We start from the raw sequence: 19,724 nt of genomic DNA on the forward strand, positions 1-19,724 counted from the left end.
CTCTGATGAACTCCAACTGCTAACAGCCTCCTCACATTGTCACTCTCCGTCCGATTTGATTGTCATGTCCGCAGAGACCGACTCAGCTGAGGTGCCAGAGTGGCACGGCGCGGAGGCGAGCGCGAGATGTGATGCAGCGCGCTCTGGCAGAGAGCATGGGCGGGTACTGCCGCTGCCTCATCCCGTTACTGTTTATCTCCCCTAATTATGAAGGTCAGTGAGTTTAGCTGGCCGGTGACGTGTTTTATTCTCACAAGTGGAACGGCGTGAGACACCCCTCCGCCGCGCACTCCTACCAGTGGAACAGTGCAGCAGACCAGGTGTTAAACCTCCGCTCAGAGCAAGCGATTGCCAAGGCTGCATGCAGTGCTCTTTAATGCTGATCTCATGCATCTAATTCTCTCTAGTGCTTCTAGTTTCCATTTATCACAATGTATCACAACTAACTGTAGCTCCATGGCCTCAGTCAGCACAGATCTCTGCTTTTTCATTACATTATCTTTAGCTGGGTACCCCCGCTATGCCCCACCTCTCTCACACTGGTTAATAAGTAGCGAATGGTGCAAATAAATTCCTGCTTCCCACACGTTCAGCATTTATTTCTGAAATGATTTCTAATTGCAGGCCATTGGGCTGTTTATGTGGCATTTGGTCAGGTTGCTTCCCCCTTCATTGGCGAAAATGCCCACCTCTGATGTAACCACACACTGGCCACATTGAGTATTATGCAGCCAGCTGTACCTGAGGCTACCAGCTTTCAGCCTCATCATCCTTATTGCGGGCTGTAAGTGGAAACAGGCTGATAAGTGTGGCCACCTTGAAGTACACCTGGGCGAAAGTGAAAACAAGACTTAACTGCATATCTTTAACCAAGTGATCAACTTGGACAGTTAGCCAGTTGCGTATTTTTTTGTAATCATCATAAAAGTTGCGTTATGAAGCACTGTGCCTCAAAGAAATATTGTGTACACATGCTCAGGGGAGCACCAGTTTGAGTCAGGGATCAAATGACCCAGTTAATTAAAAAAAAAAAATCTGCCTCAAGAAACTGAGTAATTAAAGTAATTCATAATAATAGTTGACATACCAACAGAAATACCTTGGCTCACAGGTCTGAGACAGATAAAAGCATGGTCATTATAACATTAGGGTAATTAAGCCATGCTTGTTATAGTGGTATAGTGTTTGCTGGCAGCACCCTGCATTCCACATGCAGTACACACATGTGTATGGGCCGGCAGACAGGAATAGGGCAATCATTTAAGAAGGTGCTTACAAGAGGAAATGGCAGCTACAGTAGGAGCGCAGAGATTGTGTGGTCTCCCCACAGTGTGTCATCGGGGTGGGGCAATAAAAACGGGCCACTCAGTGTGGGGCAGGTTATTTGTGTGGGGGAGGGGGGGGGATTATTCATCCACTTCCTATATGATCCCTGGTCTGGTTGAGGACAGAGGCCGTTAAACCCAGACGTTGCTGAAGAACACCCTTGTTTGTCTTCTCGGACGAATTGGCCCAGGGTAAAAATAGTGGCTTCGTCACCTCCCTCCAGGGTGCCCTGGGATTGTCTTGGTGGTTTTGGGGGTGGAAAGATGGGGCCAGGGGAATGCCCTCCCGGGGCGTGTTGTGTTGTTGTCTCTGTCCCTCTCTGAGGGAGTCGTTTCAGCCGGGATTTGGGCCCAGTGCCCACACTGACACACTGCGGGGCACATAGAGGTCAGGCTTCAATTCACCAGTGGCTCCTTTTACAGCCGATTTTGTCTCACAAAATGAAGGAAAACATAATAATGATAATAATAAAAGTATATATTCATGTGTAGAACATGTCCCCCTCTCCTCCATGAAGGGTAGTTTTGTATTCGACATTCAGAAAGCAGCCGCCCCCACTCCTCCCACACACATGCACCACCAACATCCTCCTGACCCCCAGATCCCACCCAGATATTATTGGACAGCAGCATCTGAAACCGTAAGAGTTTGTCCCGCGGTGTGGATGAGGTTATGAATGGGACAGAAGGAGGTTTTTGTTCGGCGTGGCTAAGAGGAGGGACCCTGTACAGGTAGCTCAGCAGGAGTGGGATGGTGGAGGGGGGTGCTGGGGGGTGATGGCTGTGACAGACTGGGCCGGCATTGGGCCTGTCACCACCCCCTCACTCCCCCCCGCTGGGCACTTAGTGGTGGGGGAGAAATATGGAACTCATTAGTCATGTGGACTCATGTGGAGTGCGCTTCCACACTCAGGTGCACAGCAGGTAGGGGGTGAGGGGGCCACCCCACAAGAGGGACCCCACACTCGACCCCGGGGATGGGGGGGTATGATGTTACAGGGCAAGGGGGCAGCTAAACTGAAACAAAAAGACCACTCTCTCAAAAATGACTTTGAACAGGAGCGTTGTGATTATATTACCCAATATTTGTACTCGCAGATGGGCAGAATACTTTGAGACGGACACAGTATGTTGGCTGTAATTTACACACATGCTGTTAATCTGTAGTGGTCCTTTATTATTTGCCAAAAATGAGTGATTTCACTCAGTGTTGCTACTTCTTAATGCAGTAACATACAACTATAGGGATCCTCTTAGTCATATAAGAACATACTGTAAATACAGCATAATTAATGTATAAATAATATATACAGTGTAAATGTAAAATCACATTCCATTTCTTCTCAGAACATGCTGCCATTTAGTTCCTGCTATTATTTATGACCGCCCAGACTTTTGGCTTCTGACAGAATTAACCTTTGTCTTTTTTTTTTTAACACTGAGTATGATTAAAGCCATAAATTGTTGTAAGTGTAGATGGCATGTATGCACATGCTATAAACCCACACAGAACACCAGTATAACATTGGGTAATAAGACTTCCTCATACGGTACCCCAGCGTACCACACTATGATGAAACATCCATGTAGGCAGAATAAATACCGATATTTCAAAGAAGCGATGGCTGGTGATTAATGATCGTCGGATTAACCCCGCGTAAAACGGGCCCACGGTCAGAAAAGCCCTATTGTGCAAATAAAGCCGCTCAGGATTACTGGAGGACAAGTTAAACTGGGCGGGTAATTACCCTCCTCTGTGTGAGTTTACCAGCAGGGGCTTCAGAGGTGAAAAAACACCTTGCCGCTCTCGGCCCGCTGGGCCCAGCAAGAGTAACAGCGCTTACGTTCTCCAGCTCTCTGTCGCACTTCTCCAGCCCCCTCTGAGATACCGTCTCGCAGCAGAGGGGAAATCTGAAATACAGTAAGGAAATATTACAGCATAAACAATGCGGCGCAGCGGGTGTCGCGTTGCGTTATTGCTTTCCACAATTACAGTTATGGTAATAAAGCGGTTAATCAGTAAATGGAATTCAGATTTTATTCAACTGTCATTAATTATGTCAGCAGTAAAAATCTTGAGTAAACACTGGGTAGGATCTAGTGTTTCACAGTAACAATTCTGCCTGATGGTAATCGCTGAAAACTGGAATACGCACTCACTTCATTGATTTAGAAACATTTCCTCTGTTTGTCCTCTTTTCCCTCTTAAGGAAAGATGACCTAAATAATGACTTTTCAGAAACATTTCCAAGTTTACGGCTGGCATCCTGTAGGAATAATATAGCACATTCAATATTCTCCCTCAGTTTTGGAAAAAAAGTGCCATAAATCAGGTAGAGAGCTGGTGAATGTTAGTATCAATTAGAAAGAAATTCCTCAATTTTGATTAAGCGTGTCTTAAAATAACTCTCCACTGAAGGACTCTCAATTTATTTTTCCACACCCAAACTTGAACAAAACTTTCCAGAGATTTATGTAATTTCATCAAAATGGGAATGTAACGTGTGCTACCTAAATACACTGCCCTCTCATGGTGGACTATTGCAAGTGCATGTCTTAAACTTATCCTTAACCTGCCAGTCTTCCCCTATCTGATCACAGAAAGAGCTTCTCTTCTGTGTTTTCTCACATGGCAGCTGCTCAGTTTTCACTTTGGCGATAGAGTGACTGTTCATGTATTAGAGCAAATGCAACTTCCCTCACAGAAATTCCCACAAAGGGGAGACTACAGCTTTGTGTTGAACAACTAGGATGGATGCTTTAAATACAGATATAATTTTCTCTCTTGATTAGCATGTATCAGTGATCAAATGGACAAATAGACAACCCTTGTGGCCTGCCAGCTCACCTGTCTTTATGTACAGTTTTACCTCTGTTTTCAGTCCTGTGTGTAATTCAGTCATTTATGAAATATGGAGAAAGCCCTTATGATATATTCCCAGTTCTGATGCTGTATTCTAAATGGTATGGCTTCTGCCTTATAAAATGACTAGGCAGGTACGCACAAAGTAATGCAGTAGTTTAGTATGAATGACTCCTAGATAAAAACCTTAAAAATTTTCATATTATGGAAGCATATACTATTCATGTGGACTGACCATGTACCATAAGTCACATGCATCAGCTGTAATTCTTAACCCTTAGATTGGTTATAACACCTAAGGTATACGCAATTGTTTTACAATCTCTCTAATCAATCTACACTAAAAATGAGGCCACCTCACCAATAATAACAGAAAGGAATACACCCAGCAGCCCCTTTTCACTTCAATCAAAGTGAGTGTTTTTTCATTCATTAAACATGTTTTTCCTCCACATACCAGATTCATATTCCTTACTTTCTTCTCATGGATCTTCTTCTCTGAATCCTTGTATGTGTGATGACACCCCAAATTTTTCATTCTTTGCACCCCTGAAGATCTGTACACAATTTGACCTGGTCTGAAGTTCTCACCCAGCCACTCTATATATTCCAAATAAGGGCTCGAGGGAAAGGAGGGTCTTGCAGCTTGTTCCTACTCCGATTAATGTGTCCACATAGTTAAAATGTGAAAATTTGGGCTCCCAAGTAGTTCAGGGGCTAAGGCACTTGCAGTAAGTCCAGGCTGATCTCCACAGCCCAGGTTTGATCATAGCTGTGTCACCAGCATGATGATGACCGTCAGCCCACAGTGGCAGAATGGACTGGTTTCATTCCACCAGTGATAGGGGTGTGTAGGTTGTCAGAGGTTGCTTGTCTTGTCACTCTCAGACACTCGCAGACAAATCAGGTACCTGCAGGCTGCTCAGATGCCATCAGTGAAGGCAGGCCCATCCTCCAATAGGTGCTTAGCTCACTGAAGTGCTCGGGGCGAAAAATAGTTATTTTGGCTCATGAGTGTATGGGAGAATTGAATTCGCCATACCCTAGCACCCCTGCATGATTCCGGTGGTGAGAGAAGACAGGTCCAACTGGTGACTCGAAAAGAGGAGTGCATAAAGGGGGGGAAGGATAAATAATAAAAATAATAAATAAAATTATAATTAGCTGTAATTACCAGCATCCTGTTAGAGCACAGTTTGCTTTTTCCTTCAAATCCTGTTAATCGAAATGCAGCGGGCTTAGCGAGCCCTTTTCCTCTGCCCAGGTGACTGAATGCGCAGTGGTCTGTGTGACCCAGTGCTGCTCTGTCGGACAGAGCTGAGCTGCAGCAACACTGTGTGGCAGAGCCTTATGTAAGTGCAGTCTGATGAAGACGAGAAACACCATGCTCGCCTCCTGAAAGTGCTGTGCTGCAGGTAAAAACATTGCCCTGAGTTATTATGTTGCTCTAACTTGCACAAATATTTGAAAGTTGCTTATTTATGGTTCATTTTTTTTGCTTCCCGTGCAGCCCCCCCCACTCCTCACCACCACCTCCCCACCTCTGAACCTAAACATACACAAGCACTTAATTTTTAAACGACCTGTTCGTCTTGCTGTGACAGGGGCGTCACCACGGCGCCCTTGGTGGGCCAGGTGTGCAGCTAAAGCCACGGAGCCTTGCCAAGACCTGTTGGCACGGCCGGCGACGTGGGGCCATGGAAATTTCTGGAATCTGTCTGTGCTGCGCTGGCGGGGACCTCATCATCAGCGGGGCCGGTGTTGGCTTTGCCTCCAGCTGCTGCTTTACAGCCTGGGCCCAGCACCGCGAGGACGGCATGGCCATGGCCACACACGCGCCACACTCCCACGCACGCACGCACACACCCGCGACGTCTCTCTCCCTCTCTCACGCGTGCTTACAAACACAAACACAGCGACCGGGGCCAGCGCCGCGGCGAGAGGCGCGCACGCGTCCAGGAAGACGAAAACAAAAATACAGTAGAATGAATCACCGCTGCACTTAATTAGCGGAGTTACGTAAACGGCGGGCTGGGCTCGACGGGCAGCGCCCTGGGGGACGGCAGAGAGAGGGGTGTGAAAGGACACGGAGCAGGCGCTGCTGACCCTGCAGCGGGACCCGGGGGTGCGGGGAGGGGAAAGGGACGGCGCTGCACACACGTGCTCTGGAGACCCTGTGCTCTCGAGGGACTAACTCCACTCAGTCCCAGCTGGTGGCTCCTGTTTCCCACCTCTTGATTTTCACTTCTCTGATGCACCATGTCTTCTCAAAATTGGCAAAATACTTTTACCTCTGACAAAGGACAAAGACGAAATGCGAAAAAAAATATAAAAGCACTACAAATTCTTTTTAAAGTATTTTTTCCATAGTGGGTCCCCACTATGGAAAGCTCTCCTTGTGGCGTTGGCCAGACATGGCTTGAAAATGGCCCTCATATCCACCGGTGACTAATCCTGTGGTATACAAGACTCTGGAGGAAGCTGTAGCAGGAGGTCTGGAGGCATGTAGACCAGTTAAACCCTGGAACCCAGACAGGGGAGAGCCTCACACAGAGGTGCACGTGCTCTGTCCCCGCCGATCTTACCGTCCTGCGCTACATATAGATTACTCAGCGCTTACTTGTTGGCCTGACATATGGGGTGAAGAGAGTGTCCTTGGACAGTGACATCGTTTTTTTTGTGATGATGTCATGAAGCTCCTCCCAGGGCCAGTGAGCGCATGGTGCTGGGTGACCTGTATTGGGAGGGCTGGAAGGAAGTGGCGACACACCTCTGTGGAGGTGAATGGACAGAAGGCCTGTCTGCTCTGTCATGTGTTTGCGGTGCGTTTTGTTTTTAATAAATGTTTCTGTGTTTTTTAAAATGTTTTTAACATTTTTTAGCAGTTTTGCCAGGGGCTGGGTCAATACTGTACATAGACAGTATTTCTTAACAGTGAGGTTTTAAGAGACCTGTGAAATCTAAAGTTTTACATATAGCAATTTTCTGCCTTATGTTGAACCAATGTGGTAGCACAGAAAGAGATTTTTCAACTGAAATAGGAACTGAATCAGTTCAGAATCATTTAAACAGCACAGTGTAATAATCTTCACATGCCACCTCAAGTGACCTCACCACAATTTCTGATTTAACATCCTCTGCATCCTTTTTGCATCTTAGCTTTTTTTAATCTTTTTTTTTTTTTTACAAAACATCCAGACATTTTTCTTAGCTGGGAGATCCAACACCCACAGAGACCACATGCTTGTTACCGTGTGTCCATCTCAGCACCCCAGTACATCACAGCAAGGGCATTACTCTCAGTGAATAGGAAATGGTTTCACTTCTGCGTCTCGGACATATATCAACTCATCACAGCGAAGAGCCGCTCGCAGGGTATGAGGTCATCTGTTGAAATGTTAAGCGCTGGCTGTGCAAGCTGTCTAGAACAATGAGGGTGAAAACTTCGCATTTCTCCCAGGCTTCTCTCCGTGCCGAGTCTGCGGCCGCGATTCCTTAAATAACCACTAGCTCCGCTTCAGGTTTTCCAACACGCTTGTGCTCTGTTCTGGTCATCCTGCTTCCTGTGAATCCAAGTTTTACACAATTGTCGGGGAATCCCACCATATTGACAGGAAAAAGTACAACACCTGTGAGAAATGTACAAAAAGTTTTTTTTAATGTTCTTGCAGGCTGGAGAAAACTGGTTTTTGAACATACGTTCTTGAATCACTCTGTACCTGTGATGTTATGAGCAAGCGGAAGACCTGTGCTAGCCTGTTTTAACATTTTACTATTGTATGACTGCCACTGTAACTTAAATGACCAGGATATGTGAAACTCCTGCAATTCAAGATGCCAATGCTATGAGTAGTGTTTGCCTTACTTCATTTTGCGTGGGAATGTCTCATCCAGAGGTGCAAAGGTACAAACTGAACATCAACTCCCAAAAGAGCTGCTTTGAATTTTTTGTGATGGGAGATGCAAAAAAGACAGGTTGAAATATGTTGTCTGCATTTTTTTATAAAAATAAAAATTCATCTGAAATGAAATATATATCACAATACATGAATATGCAAATCTTTGAAAATTTGTGGTTTAAATGACCGTTTTTTAATTATTTTTTTTAAAAAAAATTTTTCCCTCTGTCATGTATACCCTTGTATGTTTGTGACGCATGGCACACAATAGGCTCTCTGTGGTAGACGGTAATCGGTTGGAAAACGCTTCGCGACCACACCTAGCCTTCAACTGACAGCCCCATTAACTTTGACGCGGGTGTACCGCGCCGAGAAATAACGGCCATCACGGCTAATGCCACTAATGGTGCTCTCAGATATTTTACTTCTTGTCAAATCAGGAGGTTTCTCTCCAAACTGGGTCCAAGTTGGGAGGGGGGGGAGCGCCAGAGCGGCACCCCTATTGAAAGTGGGAAAGACCAGACCACAAATAGATAAACAGGAAGTGCTTTGTGTTTTTTTTACTCTAAGGCTCCTTTCATGTAGATGGTCTCCCAGTGCTGGGAAGAGAGGAGGGGTCTTCTGAAAAAAAGAAAACCCTTTGATTGCTAATTCATTACTTGCTGGTAAATGAAGAAAGTGGCTAAGGAAATTGAAATTTATTTCAGCGGTGAAGCTGGCTGTGTTTTTTGGAACGTGGTGCCATTTTCTAAACATGAACAGTGCGTGTTGGTCAGGGAAGAGGTGAACTGCAGGCTTTTGTGGCCCGCCTCTGGGCTAAGTGTGTTTAGGCTTGTGGTTTGAGAAGCCCTGTGACTGGAATGGGAGGCAGAATTGGTCATGTAAGTGCTTAGACAATGCAGTGGAAGAACTATATAAAGCAATGGAAAACAGCCTTTCCGCATACTTCTGGTGGCATTTCTCTTTTGATTGTTTTTCTTCCTCTGTATACACATTAGGCTTTAGTACCTTTCTTAAGAAATTTGTCAGAAAGGCATTTAGAACTGCAGTGCTTTACCCCCTTACAATCAATGCATTCATTTAACAAGACGACAGTTTCTTACAGTGAATGTGTCTGGCAGTACACAAGGAAACACAAAAAGAGGCCCTCTGTCAAACATATTTTGAGTCTCGAAGCATTTTCGTACACCCCATGCAAGACTGTGGAAAAATGTTGGACGACAGAGGGCTGCTCATGTCATCCATGCTGTGTAATGGCCCTATTGGCTGGTGAACGGTTTGGTGAACCGGTTGACATTTTTACCCAAATGGAGTCCCACACCGACTGACCCACTCTGTGACTCCTTGCGTGCATTAGCCCTTGACCAAGATGTACTGGCAGTTCAGCAATGACTCAGACGGGAGGAACGCTCCTCTCCCTGCCTGTTCAGGTGAGTGCGGGAAGGCACACAGGTACGGAGACTCAGGTTTTGGTCATTAGCGGGAGCGCAGACAGACTTGCAGAGCACACTCCTCGGCCGCCTCACAGGGCCTCACGCTAAAGCAGCCGAGGCTGAGTGGCGTGCCCCCCTCTCCCCCCCAGCACACTGTTCGTCCTCCCGCGGCACGGCCCCGCAGCTCGCTGAAATGAAGTATGGCTCCGCTCGCTGCTGTGCTTCCTGCCTACCTGTAGGTCCGTGAACTCAAGGTCTGCAGCCACCTCCCTGGGAGTCACAGCGGCGGATAATTTTAGCAACCGGCAATATACTGCGTTTTTCATGCAGATCGGATTCGATGACAAGCTGGGAGTCATTGACTGTTGCTACATCATATATATATTTTAATGCAAGCCACATGGTATACAGAAGAAAAATGTGTATATGCTTACAAAGAGAGGGGTTTTTGTTCAGGGTCCTCAAAGTGGAGTGTTTTATGTTGATGTAAGATAGGGAATGAGGTTATTTTTGTTGCCGTGTAAAGACACATTTTCCATTTTATTGAGTATTCCCCTTTGCGGTGTGATTTAAATGAACATGTCAGATGAAATGTGCTATGAGTGTTTGAAGTGAAATGTGTAATATGTCCACGTGTCCATAGTGTCAGCGATGCCAAATCATCACTCAGTGATGTTTTATTGTTAGATTATTATTCAAGGTAAAGTGAGCTGCAGTATTGCCAGAATACCATACTGTACCTCTGGTAAGAAGAATGTAAAGACTATACACATTTTATCCTTATCAAAGCAAGATGTCCCCCAGTACAGTGAAACATTCTGATGTAACGGTTTCTACAGATGATACATCATCACTGAAGAGTAATGCCCTTCCTGTGATGTACTGAGGTGCTGAGATGGACAAATGATAACAACCATGTGGTCTGTGTGGGTGGGGAATTGCCCAGATAAGAATTTCTTATGTCTGTGAACAAAAGTAGAAAGCCAAGATGCAAAAACTGCATCTCCTCTCTAAGGACGATGAAGAGTCCTTTCTGCCTGCTGTCTCAATGGCAACTGAGGAACGCAGTCGAACTTCAGAGCTAAAGCTTGCTGAACATTAGTACACCTGAGATTGTGGAACTTCTCTGTATTTGTCCACGCGAGGATTTCACAGTGGTTTCCCAACGTTGTCTTCAGCCTGCCCAGAGGGTTGCTGGCTGCAGCCAAATTCAGGCCCTCACAGAAGCGTCCAAACCAACATCGGCTCTCAGACCCAAAGGCCCCTGAAAGCCGGTCAAGAGCGTACTGAGAAAATAGTGATCGTTTGCAGACGTGCAGAACCTGGTCTTTCATGTGGAGTGTAATGAATTGAGAATGTTTAGCTCCCCTCTCTCTTACATGGGATGCTGCAGTTGTTTGCATGTTTTTCTGGAAGTGGTGGATAATTGAAAACAGCGATTAGCACAACAGGAGACAGACAGTCTGAACTGAAATAAATTCCTTGCCCTGCAGTCTATTTGCTTGTCAAATGGTATGAAGAAGAGCACTGTGGGATTCATGAGGAATATTGATGGTATTTTTCAGTTGTGCGTTTAAACACACATCCATTTCTTCTGTCACGCATGTAAACCACCCAGAATATGGAGAATCTCAAAGTATTACTTGTCTGGCAAATTTACAGCATCAAAATGAAAATATGGAGATTGAGTTATTTTGTAAACCCATAGGCTATGTTTCAGAATATGTTCTTATAATCAACACGCTGCAATACACACACTATATATTAAACGCTGCGAGTACAATGTACTTTATTCAGAGGAGTTCAGAGAGGAGCAATTGTACTCTCAGAACACAAACAAGAATTGTGCACAATTTCCTTTTTTTTGCTTCAACTAAAACCTGAAACTTTGACATAAGTTGGAATTTATTCTGGTTAAAAAGTATTTAGCGTGGTTCTGTTGGAAAGTATCTGGTTAATTGTGTGTACATTTTGAAATACGTTTATTTGTGAAGACTGAAATAGACTGGATCATAGAGAGCATGAGCAATCATACTTTTTTGTTGTTTCTTATTTTTAAACTTGAATTGCCTGTTATGTTCGTTGACCGCTAAACCAGTTGTAATGTGCTACCAGTGGTGAGAGAAACGGGAGCAAATGGTAATAATGGGATTTTTCCAGAGTTTATGTTGGACTGAAACGGCCCTGCCTCTGTTCCTTCCTGCTTATTCAAAGTGCTTTTTGTATTGCTTTCAGGAAAAGCACAACAGAGGCCTTGAAGACATGAGGAGGGCAGGCCATGAATCCTTGACAATAATTGTGGAGGAATTTAAGGTAAGTAAAGCTTATATAAATTTCGGACAAGTATATCCCTCATAGACTAAGTAAGTTCAGCTCTTATAGACTGTAGCCACCAAGTCATTTAAGGTAAGTATATCTCCTATAGACATCATCTAACAAGCCATATCAGATAAATATCTCCTTGTAAATCCTGTCCACCAAGTCATTCAAGGTAAATATGTCTCCTGTAGATTCTAGCCACCAAGTAATTTAAGACAAGTATATGTTATAGACTCCAAGCCATACCACCCACAGATGATGGCTCAGCCATGACCCTGTAAGGCCTGCCACTACAGGGTTTTTTCATCCATAATTAAGAGCAAGGCCAAGAGACACACTCTGCTCACTCATCTCAGACTGATCTCAAACAGGTTGGCACAGAAGGAGAGACCAACATCTTGCCATCTGGCCCTGATATCACCCACTCAGCCACAGTGTGGCAGATGTGACATGAGAATATTCATCTTAAGCATATGTCGCAGTTCTGGTGCTCCCCACACCCAATCCACCTGCATGTCCCATCAGATCATTAGCCTCTTGAGTAGGCGTGCACGCACACCGAAGTGCATGTAGGCAGCTCAGCATTTCAGCCCCGAATGGACGTGCTTCTCTGTGCCGGAAGCTATCCATTACCCATTAGGCCCATGCAGGACCCGTTTCACTGGGCTTTTCCATAGACCTATGGTAGCGGCTGATGTCTTCTGACAGTTTTATAATCAAAACTGCGGGGGTATTGGTTTTGGAACGAGGCGGGGAAATGACATTTTGTATTGAATAACTTAACAATTCCTCCACACTCTCACGTTCTTTATCACTGTGGACAATGATTTATTGCTTTTTCATCGCGGAGGCGAACTTAAACTCTCAATAATAATCAGCTCTGCTGCTGCAGTATCTGTCCAGCATTTTTCCACCAGTTGACCGCTCTTGGCTTTTTGTTTTTTTTCTCTTAAAGAATTGAAAGGATCCGTAAATGAAAGGAAATTAGTAACTGGCGCTAAAAAATTGAATGTATTTTGTGGCTTCTTTGTATATTTTACACATTTCATATGAGGTTTTTATACTTCTCAGGGCCTTTTCCTCTGCTTATATAGTCTTCAGGTTCAATCCCGATTTGTTTCTCTTTCAAGCCTAATGGTGTATTGGCCCTCATGTAACATTGGCAAAGTGGTCGATGAATTAATGGAACCTGGAAAGGTATCTCCTTGGTTTTTATATGACTGTTGTTGTGTGATGGGCATTTATTATTCTGGAGCGATGCGATACTCTTGGGCAGGGAATAGGCACATCCTGATATGTGATATGAATGATTGTTCTGCTTTTTGCTGGGAAATTGCTTTAAACCTCCATTGGTGAGAGTTACACAGATTCCCTTTGTTTTGTGCCAGATCTAAGACTCCAAAGCGCTTGTGGACACCCCATTCCCAAAGGTGTCAGATACAATGTTTGTACATCTGGCAAAAAGGGAACTGATGAATTAGGTGTTGCTGTGGTACACCTGATCAGTCCTGCACTGAAGGTGGTATTCTTGCCTTTCGTCTGCTGTTTCTGCTTGGGCAGCATGAACAGTAGCAACTGCAGCAAATTGAAACAAATGCAGTTCAGAAGAGACCCCCAAAAACCGCACTCTGCTTTGCGAACCAATTCGTCAGACTTCACATGTAACAGAGTCTTACCTTTATAATATACCACTGTCTACATTCTGGGTGAAAACAATAAAGAATGTTTATATAAATAATTGCAGGAAGGGGAAATAGTGGCTGGTTCACTGGCCAAATGGTTTTCACCGGACTGTTGGTTTGCTGGTTTTTTCTTCCAGGTTTCGCTCTCTCTCGCTTTCAGGAGTGCTATTCTGTTGCAGAGCGGAGTCGGGTGAAAAGCGAACTGCCGCTCGCCACTTTGTAATTATTTTCACAGAGATGGACACACTCATCCAGATGGCTGGTAATTGTCCCATATCTCGTCCAAATCCTACATCGTATAGCTGTCTGAAACGTCCACATGTTTATATTGAATGAGAAAAATACAGAGCTATTTGATTGCATGGTATATTAAGTGTAATTTGTGATTCTTGCTGAAAAGCAGGGGAGCGCAGGCAGGGAAGGAGCACGGCTCAGTGCTGAACCCCAGTGCTGCTCTTTCAGATGAAAACATGCACATGGTTACACACTTGCATTGCTCCTTTCTCAGAATAAAGGAGTGGACATTGTAGTTATTTATAAGAATAAGTAGAATATTGAAAGGACTTATAGAGATTTTTTATCCCCTAAGGGAAAAGCATTGGTGTAAATGGTTCTATTTCAGATTTCTTTACTTCTGCTAACTATAATAGTTGCCATCTGCTCTCACCTGGGTTCTTCCTTATTTTGACTTGGCCACCAAATGATCAAATAAGATCAGGAAGTTTGTTAACTTCTCTAGAAGAGAGTGAGATTTATTCAATGAATAAAGATTTACATCATCAAGGTAATTGTGGGGGAAGGTGGAGGGGGAAGCAGACAAACTATGTGGTCCTCCAGGATAAACTACTGATACTTCCAGAATTTAGAATGGTAACTTAATTTATTCATTTCAGAGAAGAGGTAATTGTTCAGTTGTTGATGTAACAAAGTCTGTAAATAAATTAATCATGCAGCAGACCTTTGATTCTCACTCTCTCAACTTGAGGTTATGGCACATTCTGCCAGGCTGCTGTAGCACACGATATTGTCCACAGCAAGAACCAAATGGGGATTCACTCTGGATTAAAATAAAGTAAAAAAAAAACCTTCCATACTGGAGATTACAGCTGAGCTCGGTCACATTACAAAGAGTACTGTTTCGAGCATGTCCATCAATCTCAGGGCCCGGAGAATTCAGCCCCCTTGTGTTTGACCAGGTCCACGGGGGATGTGGTTAAACAAATAAGTGAGAGGAAGCCAGCACACTTGCAGTATATTTCTAGAACTTTTTTTTCTTTAAAAAGAAAACAGGACCCGTGTTTTCCCTTCCCCTGGTTATCTACTCAGTCTCTTCATCAAGCACAGCGCTGGGGGGTGGGGGGTTCAGACACCCGCCACACACACACTCACCTCTGTGTGAGGTTTAAAAATAGCCCCGCGTGTGTGTGTGTGTGTGTGTGTGTGTGTGTGTGTGTCCGGATCTTTGTGTAAAGGACTTAATGAGCTGCAAAGAGCGTTTTAAACACCCTGGCAGGTTGCAGGACGGTCCCTCCCCTCAGCTTGTGCTGTCTGGGGAAACTATTCGAGGCATGCCTTTAAACTGGTCTCGCCTTGGGGGGACGCTGGCCCATAGAGTAGAAAGGGAGGAAGATCTGCAGCTGTATTCATGGACAACCAAGTGGCTGCTGGAGTGACTCAGGCCCAATTGACGGATTTATCACTGTGACTGTGTGTGGTTTAACCGGCACCTCATTTCCCAGCAGCCACAACTCTTTTTTTTTTTCACCCTCTTGACTTTTATTTGCTGTCCTCTCAAAGAGACAGATCTTACGCTGGTGATGTGATGACTTTTCTGGTTCTCTGTCTTTCCTAGCTTCGTTGGTCATTGTCCATCTTCACCTTCCTCCTCTTCATTCAGAGTTACTGTTTGTGCACTAAGGAGCGTTGGGACATTTTTTTTGGAGATGTTGTCACTCAGATAGTTACCCCGGCAGTGTGCTGCCGCTGTGTCTGCGTTGATCAAATTGAAATAATGCCATAGTGCAGGGTGACAAAGTCACTCGGAGTAAAACGGAACACCTCAGCATGATTCCAGGTGTAGGTTATGGCGACAAATTCAAATCAATCTGATGAAATGTTTCAGCAGCACCTATCCAGCCTGAGACCCAGCTAGCCTGCAGCCAGCAGTCCCTAAAGTCTCAGTGTAACCAAGATATCATCCTCCAGTGTGTGCTTTTCAATGGTTATGATCACATGGCAGTGTCTGTTCTGCACCTTCAGTGTGCCATTGGTGCATTCCCGCCGTCTTCATAATCAAGCATGTGGCCGACAGACTCAATCCAAGATCCTTGCTAATATTGTATATACTTTAATACTGTAGTTGATTCCAGGTCTGCGTCCCTACCATTCTCCAGTGTAGGTGAGCCATTTACTGTCCTTGAGGAATAAGGCCAAAGATATTCAACCGCCTGAGAACAGAAAACAGTCGCAAGCTGAAATAACGGAAATCCTCAGGGTTCACAGTTTCACTGGGTTGAAGATCAATTGGAAAAACTTAAATCATAATGCAGATCTCTTTTATGAGTTCAGAAAGTACATCAAGCTCCATTTCTATCAATTTATGTCCTTTCAGTAAATCTGAAACTGTCAGCCAAAGCTGCTTTGCTAGACCTGGGCTGGCTGAGTCTTCTTGCACGTTTTGCATGCACATGCTTTCCAGTTGGGATCATAGCTAGATGTGTAAAGGATTTATGGATGGCGTACCTGGCTAGGGTTGCATCCTTCCTCGTCTGTGCGTCTCACGGTAGGGATGACCCTTCCATAGCGCCAGCACCACTAAAATTTTAATTCAGTTAAATAATACAGTACTTTGCTAGGTCATAAAGCAGGGAAAGTGGAAAGGGGGCCTGCCAGGTAGGGGTGGCAAAGTGAGGCGTCATGAACTCTCCAACTCGCCAGTCACCAACTCACATGGTTCAATCAAAGGCTTTGCTCTCCATAGGTGGGTTTTTGCCATTGAACCATTTTTTATGCTTTCCCCCCTCTCTGGAATCAGCAGTTTATTAGTATATTAGGCTTATTTCATTGCAGTAACCTCTGATGCCCTGAAACAACACAAAAGCAATCCTTCAATACACTTGTATGCAAAAAGAGAGAAGGTGATTAGGACCCCCCTACAGGGTCTTTTGATTTAAATGTAGAAAGGTCGCACAAGCAAGGATCGCTGGGGGGTTACACTCAGTGTCAGCACATCTACATGTCAGCGCTGTAAGTACATCATAACAGTACACCATGCCTTGGACTCCTTTTCCTGTGATTTGCGCTCATATTTTCAGCTTTGGTTAAATGCCGGCCTGCTTAATCTAACAGTGCTGAGACAGTGGCACTGGTTCCTGTGCTCAGATCTTTATGTGCTCGCTGAAGGCTCTTGGCTGCCTTTGTCCTGTGTTAGTTGGTTCAAAATGAACATTAAGTGAATTGCTCTGGCCGGCGGCCCATCCAAATTTGGGGAAAATGTCTGCAATTACTGCTCCTGGAAGACAGAAATTGTCCTCGCTTCAAGCTAATGTCTGAGAGCGTGTTTATAAGGATAGGATTTGCATACAGTTGACTTCCTTCCATTTGTAATTGACAGCAGACATTTAATCCAGGGATCCAGAGTTCTCGAGGTGGTCTTGGGAAGCCAAACATCTTAAAACCCTTAGCTGGTATCAGATCACCGAGGAAATTACTAATGAACAGGATGGCAGTGAATGGACAGAATTTGTAGACTCATACATGAGTTTCTCGTGTATATATGTATATTTAAACAAATTATGCTTCCACCCCCTCCCACTCCGAATGCAGAATTCAGAAGGGAAATGGCATTAAGGCAACTGCACACTCCACAGCTAAAATGGTACTCAGCCCCAGTCCTGAAGGTTTGTTGTGTAGGTTGGCTTGCACTTCATTCAAGCCCCTCCACCACCTGATTCCAGTAGTCATTGTTTGCAATGAGCCATTCTAGCTCTCTTTTCTACCTCTGAGTGCATTGGCAGTTTAAAGAGAGCTGGATGATGTGTTGAACTGCAGTCCCTCAGGCTGAGAGGTGAGTGGCCCTGCTCTGCAGTGTCAGATACCCAATATGGAAGGACAGTGACTGGGAAAACACTGTCTCTGCCTTCCTTTGACCGCGATAGATGGGTAAGCTCATCACACTTTACATTCTAATCATTTATAAAGATGTGTGTCACATTAGGCTCACATTTTAAATGTGTGTAAAAACATTATCACTTTGATTTTACTGTTATTTCACACTGTATTGGTGATTCAGAAGTTCAGTTTGAAAGCTGTCCAGTAAACCATAAACCATTGGCCATGTTTAAACCGTTTCAAATCTTGAGATGTTATCTCATGTATTTCTTTTTTGGAATGAAGTATATTCACCACTGTACCATGACATGAAATGTAAAAGATTTGTGTTCTTTGACAAAACGGTAGAATTTTTGAAAGCGTTCCAGGCATCATTTAGATTACATGTTCACAGAATCACAGACCAGCAGAAATGTTGATATCTCCTCCCCACTGCGAAACCACCCAAGGTCTGCTTGGCCGTCTCTGGAGTCGTTGACATTTGCTTCTGAGAGACGATTGTCCGTGAAGAGGGGCCGTTTTTTTTTTTTTTCTTTTTTGCCGCTTTTCCACATGTGGAATTCCTTCCTCTCCATCCTCACCTGGCCGCCCCTGCCTTCGTGTAAACGAGAAGGAGAGAAAGCCGGGGGGAGCCCCCCCCTTCTGTCTCCATCCCCTCTCCGTCCTCGTGATGAATAGTTATCATGTGCTGGCCAGCACTGCCCCCCCCACACGCTCCACGCTCCACGCCGACGCCTGACAAGCTGCTGAAAAATGGGACGACTCGAGTTTCGTCCTAAGCTGCACAGCATTTTTGAAAAAATAAAATTAAAAAAAAGCTTACAGTTCCAGGACCACAGGTTCAGCATGTTTTATATCAAAATAATCGCCTGCAGTGCCACGAAGGCATTCAGTCGTAGGTATTTTAATGATGGCGTTCGATGCGAGCAATGGTGTGGGCCAGAGCACCTGGGGGCAGGCTGGACCGGTATTATCTAAAGCTGGATAAAAATAGCTTAATTGGCTATCTGTGCAGGGGAAGGAAACCTCGTTGTGAACCAAAGGGTGGGCGTTTTATTGCCTTTTAAAATGTCTGCAGCCATCCGTGAGAGACAGTGGATTGGAGCGCTCTCAGGACAGCACGCCGTGTGATGGGACTCCAAGCTCGCAAGGCCTGAAGAGGGACAGTCTAAACACCGGGTTTTAATAGCTGCACCGTTCCCTTTCGGAGGTGTCAGGCGATGACTGGCTCGATCAATCGCCTCGCGCGCCCAGCTCCACCAGGCCCCAGGGCGGTTTTTCGTCCCGGAGACGCACGTGTGTCTGGACAGAGGTGTGATAAACAGAGTGACTAATCCCTGTCCGCAGGTATGGCCGCGAGGCGCTGAGATGGACGCGGTTCGCTGCTGGGCGTGAATGTATGGAATGGGCATCGGCGCAGCCCACTGGAATGTTATATTTTCCGCCGTTCCCAGGGAGGAGCAGGTAGCTGAGGCCAGGTCCCACACGTCAAACCCAGAGAAAGCAGATTTAAAACCTTGGCCATTGTTAGGAATTTCACTTCCTGGTATGCCTTTTAACAAATAAACAGTGTGGAGATTGGCCGGAAACCACCCGTACACCCGGATGAGTGGGAATAGAAAAAACCCCGCAAAAAAATGAAGGCATTTTCCAGACTCTGCTTCTTTCGACAGAGGTCACAGGACCTTCCAGAAAAAAAAAATGAGATCGGTGAAGACATCTGTGGAGTAGGAAAGTATGGCTTCGTAGGCGCCACACTCTGCTGTGGTCGGTTTGAGTATGTATTGAGGAGAACGCACATATTGAACGTGGAGCGGCTTTTCAAATGGGAGATGACGTCCAGCTAATGCATGTCACCCCAGGTTCTGTGCCCCCCTCGCTTCTACACCAATAGGGGACTCAGCACAAAGGCATCCTCTTTGAGGCATTATCACAAAGGATATGTAATGTCAGTGGATCCACCACAACGACTTTCTGATCATCCATGCAGGAGGATGATGATGGTCTGAAAAACACAGCTGTAACCACATCATGTCTGTTTGGTAAAATGTTAGTGCACAGTAAAAGTGTGTTAGTGACAGTAAAAGACATTT

The 19,724-nt window shown here is 45.0% G+C and overlaps 1 protein-coding gene across 1 annotated transcript in view; it reads left to right on the forward strand.

Annotated features, from left to right (window-relative positions):
* LOC118772137 (coiled-coil domain-containing protein 91-like) overlaps window positions 1–19,724 on the forward strand; it is a 99,366-nt gene that overhangs the window by 43,784 nt on the left and 35,858 nt on the right. The window contains exon 7 of the mRNA XM_036520407.1: window positions 11,756–11,833. Within this exon, the coding sequence (XP_036376300.1) occupies window positions 11,756–11,833 (78 nt within the window). The remainder of the gene's footprint in view (window positions 1–11,755; window positions 11,834–19,724) is intronic.

This window comes from Megalops cyprinoides, chromosome 25 (assembly GCF_013368585.1).
Source record: "Megalops cyprinoides isolate fMegCyp1 chromosome 25, fMegCyp1.pri, whole genome shotgun sequence".
NCBI classification, from domain to species: Eukaryota; Metazoa; Chordata; class Actinopteri; order Elopiformes; family Megalopidae; genus Megalops; species Megalops cyprinoides.